This window comes from Pituophis catenifer, unplaced genomic scaffold (genome assembly GCF_029215685.1).
Source record: "Pituophis catenifer annectens isolate HBS135680 unplaced genomic scaffold, rPitCat1.0.hap2 SCAF_3, whole genome shotgun sequence".
Classification (NCBI taxonomy): domain Eukaryota; kingdom Metazoa; phylum Chordata; class Lepidosauria; order Squamata; family Colubridae; genus Pituophis; species Pituophis catenifer.
In genome coordinates this window covers 2,736,048-2,743,146 of record NW_027256883.1, presented here as the reverse complement: position 1 = coordinate 2,743,146, position 7,099 = coordinate 2,736,048, and the positions used below count along the sequence as shown (strand labels likewise).

The 7,099-nt window shown below is 44.3% G+C and overlaps 1 protein-coding gene across 1 annotated transcript in view; it reads left to right on the top strand.

Annotated features, from left to right (window-relative positions):
* The first annotated feature begins 303 nt into the window (after nt 1–303).
* The window catches only part of RHPN1 (rhophilin Rho GTPase binding protein 1), a 51,908-nt gene continuing 45,112 nt past the window's right edge, over nt 304–7,099 (top strand). Inside the window, exon 1 of the mRNA XM_070941948.1 lies at nt 304–865. Coding sequence (XP_070798049.1) covers nt 761–865 — 105 coding nt within the window. The 5' untranslated portion in view covers nt 304–760. The remainder of the gene's footprint in view (nt 866–7,099) is intronic.

The window sequence follows — 7,099 nt, the reverse complement described above, 5'->3', positions numbered from 1 at the left end:
CCCCCCCCCCCCGCCGCCCACCTAAATTCAAAGCGAGCAAAGGGAGCGCGCGAGCCGCCTGCACTTTTCCCTCGGTGACGTCACCGCGTTCTAATCCCCGGGGTTGCCCCGGGAGATCGAACCCTCCGGCTCCGCCTTTCCCTTCCCTGGGGAAAAAGGCGTTCGGAGGCGGGGCCGAAGCCGGACCTGCCTTCGCCTCTCCGGATTGGTCAGAGGAGCTGCCCTTCCAGGCCACGGGGCTCGGCCATTGGACAAAGCCCGGCCCCTGCCTGGGCTTGCGAGGCTTGGGAGAGAAAAAAAAAAGGGTCTGGACGCGAGTCGAAGCTCTCGGGCTCCGCGGGTGCTAGGGAAGAAGGGGCGGCGCGGGATCCGGGCGCGAGACGGGGGGGGCTCCGGGTTGCATGAGCCTCCCCCCCCTTGTCCTTTGCAAAAAAAACCCCACCCAGCTTTGCAAAGCCGAAGTTGCAAACCTCCAAATTTTGCAAAAAAAAAAAAAAACCTCCAGCAAAATTGGCATTTATTGGGGGGCGATTTTAAGGAAAATCCCCCCCCGCCCTGAAATCCTCTCTCCGGAGTTGCCAGGAGAGGGGGGAGGTCTTGAAGAGGAGGGGGGTCCCCCTTGCCCCCTCCCCCAAATAAGTGGGGAAAGGCTGCCCCCCACTTCCAGGAAAGGCTTGGGAAGCATTTTGGGTGGGTGGGCTCTGCTGGTACTACGATTCCCCCCCCCACCCGGACAGATGCTGACTTCGTGGCAGCCGAGATGACCCCGGAAGAAGAGAGCCCCCCAGGAGGGGAGGCTGATGGGGACCCAGCCTGCCCGCTCCCCTTCCCCAGGCATCTTTCCAAGAGCTGCAACCTGCAGAAGGTGAGGCTGAAGGGGATTGGGGGGGGGCAAAGGGGGTGGGTGGGTGGGTGGGCAGAGACACCCCCCCACACACACCAGGGTGGTTAAAAAAAAATCAAAAAAATCAGATTTTTTTTATTTAAATCGGATTTTTGTGATTTTTATCGAATTTATTTTAATAAAAAACTTTGGGGGTAAAAATCTATCGTAAGATAGTTTTCTATTTAAGATACATAAATGATTTAGTTTATTCAGCATGAAATGGAGCTTAGTTATGTAGCAGGAGGCTGTATATTCTGCAACACTGGGACTATCGGTGAGTCAACAGCGGGTCAAAGGAGTAGCAGAGATGACAGCTGCTCTTTAAAAATTATGATTTAAATCGAGTTGATTTAAATCAAGCCTTTTTACTAGGGATTTAAATCATGATTTAAATTGTGATTTAAATCAACTCGATTTAAATCAAATCCACCCTGCCACACACCCATGCCTTTTGAGATTTCTCCCTGCCAACAGCTCCGCTTTCCCTTGTCTGTGCCAGATTGCTTTCAATGGGAGAGAGTAGGGATCTTGGGCACCAGCTTGAGGGGGGGAGGCAAAGCAGATCTACTAGCCCAGGGGTCTGCCACCTTAAACACTCAAAGAGCCATTTGGACCCGTTCCCCGCAGAAAAGAAAACACCGGGAGCCACAAAACCCTTCCCGTGCCCGCAGGGTGGATTTGATTTAAATCGAGTTGATTTAAATCACGATTTAAATCATGATTTAAATCAGTGGTAAAAAGGCTTGATTTAAATCAACTCGATTTAAATCATAATTTTTAAAGAGCAGCTGTCATCTCTGCTACTCCTTTGACCCGATGTTGACTCTCCGATAGTCCCAGTGTTGCAGAATATGCAGCCTCCTGCTACATAACTAAGCTCCATTTCATGCTGAATAAACTGAATTATTTATGTATCTTAAATAGAAAACTATCTTATGATTGATTTTTACCCCAAAAGTTTTTTATTAAAATAAATTCGATAAAAATTAAAAAAATCCGATTTAAATCAAAAAAAATAAGGACCCAGATTGTGGGGGCAATAAGATGACTTTGTATAAATATACAAAAGTATGAAGGCTATTGCTTAGCGCATTGTAAGCCGCCCCGAGTCTCCGGAGAAGGGCGGCATATAAATCAAATTTTTTTAAAAAAAAATCATTGATTTTTCTTCACCCTGCGTGCCTGACGATTTCTTGAGTGGCCACAAAACTTAGCATATGTAGTTCAATTAAATCAGTGGTTCTCAACCTTCCTAATGCCGCGACCCTTTAATACAGTTCCTCGTTGTGGTGACCCCCAACCATAAAATTGTTCCTAAGACAAAATATGTATTTTCCGATGGTCTAAGGCAACCCCTGTGAAAGGGTCATTCGACCCCCCAAAGGGGTCCCGACCCACAGGTTGAGAACCACTGAATTAAATGTTTTATTTTCTTCTGAAACTTTCCTTTTCTTGGATTTATCCATGGTTGGCCTACCGGGGGTTGAAAAGCTCAATAAATCGCATGCCGGGGGGTGAGGGGTGCCTGTGACACATATTTTGAGTGACAGGGAGCTGCAGCAGAGGGGTAAAAGAGCCACATGCGGCTCCGGAGCTGCAGGTTGCTGACCCTTCGACTAGCCCTTCCTCGCTCCTTCCAATTTCCAACCATTTTCAATCCTGGTTGAGGGAGGTAGGGGTGGGAGTGAACTTTCCAGATGTTTTTCACAAAGCTGCCTGGTCTGCAGGCTGCCCAAATTTGTCTTCAACCACCTTCTTGAGATGGAGAAGATGAGGTGGGTGGGGCAGGGATGGGATGGGATGGGATTCCCAAGAAAAACGTGAGTTGACCCTCGCACGCTGAGGAACATCTTGTCCGGAGGTTCTTCTCTTATCCCAAAATGAGTCATCCTTGAGGAGTGAGATCCACCCAGATCTTCCTGGGTTCCACAGCTCCTCTGATCAACTTCCAACTACTACAGTGTTTTTCAACCTTGGTAGCTTGAAGATGGGTGGACTTCAACTCCCAGAATCCCCCAGCCAGCGCTGCTGGCTGGGGGATTCTGGGAGTTGAAGTCCACCCATCTTCAAGCTTCCAAGGTTGAGAAACATTGAACTATTAGATCACAATTTAAGAAAAAGGGTCCAATCAAAAAGAGAATCTTTGTAGGTCTGGGTTGAAATGAGGGATCCCTGATGCTCATCATCAGTGCTAGAATTGTATAGAATGTATATCAATTGTATAGAATGCGAATAATAATAATAATAACTTTATTATCATTGTATGTGTATACGCAGTATACCCATACAATGAAATTCACTCAACACCCAAAAGACCAGGTCCAACACACGTTACAATCCCCAAACACACCCCTACCCATGGATGTGTGTTTTGTGTTTTATTTTCATAGTTGTAATGTACACTGAAGACGGCATTTAATTTCGTTGCACGAGGTGGCAATGGCAATAAAGTAAACTAAATTAACTAGAAGGGAGTGGGGTTTGTGGAGAGGAGGAGGAGGAGGAGGGAGAGGAGAAGGGAGACGATGATTGTGGGGTCCTTGGTGCACTCTGAGCTTGGAGGGGTTTTTTGGAGACGTCTCATGACCTAACTAACTAACATCATCAGTGCTGGGGGGGGGGGGGATTTGAGGAACTTGGTGGTTTAATTGGAGACATTTCACAACCTGACTAGGGAACATCATCAGTGCTAGAAGAAAGGGATTAGTGGAGAGAAGAAGGAAGAGGAGGAGTGAGGACAATGATTGTAGCAGGGTGGATTTGATTTAAATCGAGTTGATTTAAATCACAATTTAAATCATGATTTAAATCACTGGTAAAAAAGCTTGATTTAAATCAGCTCGATTTAAATCATAATTTTTAAAGAGCAACTGTCATCTCTGCTACTCCTTTGACCCACTGTTGACTCACCGATAGTCCCAGTGTTGCAGAATATACAGCCTCATGCTACACAACTAAGCTCCATTTCATGCTGAATAAACTCAATTATTTATGTATCTTAAATAGAAAACTATCTTACGATAGATTTTTACCCCAAAAGTTTTTTATTAAAATAAATTCGATAAAAATTTTAAAAAATCCGATTTAAATAAAAAAAAAATCTGATTTTTTTGATTTTTTTTAAAAAAAATCATTGATTTTTATCCATCCTGGATTGTAGGGTCCTTGGTGCTCTCTGAGCTTGGTGGGGTTTTTTTGGAGACGTCTCATGACCTAACTAGGTAATATCATCAGTGTTAGAAGGGAGGGGATTTGAAGAGGAGAAGGGGAACGAAAACTGTGGGGTCCTTGGTGCTCTATGAGCTTAGTGGTTTCCTTGCAGAAATTTCATGACCCAAACTAGGGGAAAATCATCAGCCTCTGGTTATCCATCTAGTTTGGATAATGAAACATCTGCAAGAAAATAATTAACTCAGAAAAGCATCCTGCTGGACTTTTACAGTTGTACAGTGATGGTGAGTTTGGACATAACCTCCAGATGGGGTTTTCTCAATGACCAGCGAGACTTTCCATAGGAGCTTGCTTTGGCCCAAGGAAGACCTGAAATGGCCAACGAAGGCGTCGTTCTCTCCTGAGACATCCTGTTTCCTAATGCTCACCTGCAAACACGTTGCTTCATCACACCTGTTGTCGAGATTGTCTCGTAAACAGCTTTTGTAATCGACGCTCCTCACCGCCTATTGTGTATCGTAAACCTGAGAGCCACTCCGTTCCTGATTTCTGATCTGCAGGGTTGCAAAACTATATTTTGCTCTTTTTTTAAAAAGAAAATTAAGACAGCGAGCCTGAAAACTTGCATTTGTTGAATTCGTTCTGGCGGGTGTGGGGTACATCGACAACCCCTGAAGCAGGGGTAAAATGCTCCCGGTTCTGACCGGATTGCCCAATCCAGTAGCGATGGAGGCGGGTGATTAGGAGAACCGGTAGCAAAAATCCCTGCAACCCCCCCCCCTCATTGCCCAGCTGAGCCATGCAATCATCAGAGGCTTTTTTATTTTATTTTTAAAAGCATTTTTTCTACAACCTCTTCGGCCGAAAAAAAATGCTTTTAAAAGTAAAAAAAAAAGCCTCTGATGATCGCGCAGCTCAGCTGGGATCGTCAGAGGCTTTTAAAAGCATTTTTTCTACAACCTCTTCGGCCGAAGAGGTTATAGAAAAAATGTTTCTAAAAGGAAAAAAAAGCCTCTGCCAATCAGACAAGTCAGCTGGGATCGTCAGAGGCTTTTAAAAGCATTTTCAGCCGAAGAGGTTGTAGAAAAAATAGTTTTAAAAGTTTAAAAAAAAAAAAAAAGTTGGCCACGCCCACTCAGTCATATTACCACCACCACCACCAAGCCACGCCCACAGAACCGGTAGTAACAAATTTTGCATTTCACCACTGCCCTGAAGTGTCTTTTGGAAGGGATAAAGGGACTTTTCGTGGCGGCTTCTAAGTGCCATCCAAAATTGTGTCAAATTGCAACCCAATCGCTGTGAAAAAAAATAAAAATGAGAGAGAGGTATTTTGCAAAAATTGTTTTTAAAACGTTTAAACATGCCGTGTATTAAATTACAGTAGTCCTCAATTTACAACGGTTCCTTTAGTGGCTGTTCAAATTGCAACAGCACTGAAAAAGTGACTTATGACCATTTTCACACTTGCAGCATCCCCAGAGTCATGTGATCAAAATCCAGACAGTTGGCAACTGACTGGTACTTATGACAGTTGCAGTGTCCCAGGGTCACATGACTCCCTTTTGGGACCTTCCGACAAGCCAAGTCAACGGGGAAGCCAGATTCACTTAACAACTGTGTCCCTAACTTACCCACTGCAGTGTTTCACTTAACAACAGTGGCAAGAAAGGTCGTAAAACGGAGCCGAACTCACTGAACATCTGCCTCGCTTAGCAACGGAAATGTTGGGCTCAATTGTCGTAAGTCGAGGACTACCTATTTGCTATTCTAGTGCAGATTAGTTCTAATTAATTCTAAATTAATTCTAATTTGGAGTTTTCTTGCATTTATTGTCACAAAAGATGTTGGTCATTTAAGTCATTTCTATAATTACGATTTAAGTGACCGGTATAAATGCAAGAAAATTCCATGTCAGAATACAGGTAATCCTCAATTTACCACCACAATTGAGCTCAAAATTTATGTTGCTAAGTGAAACATTTGTTAAAATGAGTTTTGCCTCATTTTACGACCTTCCTTGACACCGTTGTTAAGTGAATCACTGCAGTGCTTAAATTTAGTCTAACGGTTGTTAAGTGAATCTGGCTTCCCCATCGAAATTGCTTCTCAGAAGGTCACAAAAGGTGATCCAGGGACACTGCGACTGTCATAAATATGAATCAGTTGTCCAGCATTCGAATGTAAATCACAGGATTCTGCAACGGTCGTAAGTATGAAAAACAGTCCTAAATCAATTTTTTTTCACTGCTGTTGTAACTTTGAATGGTCACTAAGTGAACTGTTGTAAGTCGAGGACTACCTGTAATATAGGGAACTTCACATGCTTAAAATTTTGTTTAAAAATGCCTGGAATGGGGAGAAATATTACTTTTCAGAATTGTTCCAGATTAACAGAGTTGGAAGGGACCTTGTAGGTCATCTAGTCCAACCCCCAGCCCAAGCAGGAGAACCTACACAATTTTGGACAGATGGCAGTCCAGTCTCTTCTTGAAAGCCTCCAGGGATGAAGCTCCCACAACTTCCGAAGGCAACTTCTCTTCCATGGGTTGATGGTTCTCAATGTCAGAAAATTCCTCCTTATTTCCAGGTTGAATCTCTTCTTGTTCAGTTTCCATCCGTTATTCCTTGTCTGACCTTCAGGTGCTTTGGAGAATAGCTTGACCCCCTTCCTCCTCTCTGTGGCAGCCCCTCAAATATTGGAAGATGCTCTCCTGTCTCCCCTGGTCCTTCTCTTCACTAGACCAGCCATGCCCAGTTCCTGCAACCGTTCTTCATATGTTTTAGCCTCCAGTCTCCTAATCATCCTGATTGCTCTTCTCTGCACTCTTTCTAGAGTCTCAACATCTTTTTTATAGTGTGGTGACCAAAACTGGATGCAGGACTCTAGGTGTGGTCTTACTAAGGCTTTGTAAAGTGGCATTAGTACCTCCCTTGATCTTGATTGTATCCCTGTTAATGCAGTTTAGGATTGCATTGGCTTTTTTGGCTGCCGCTGCACACGGCTGGCTCATATTTAGCTGGTTGCCACTAAGACTCCCA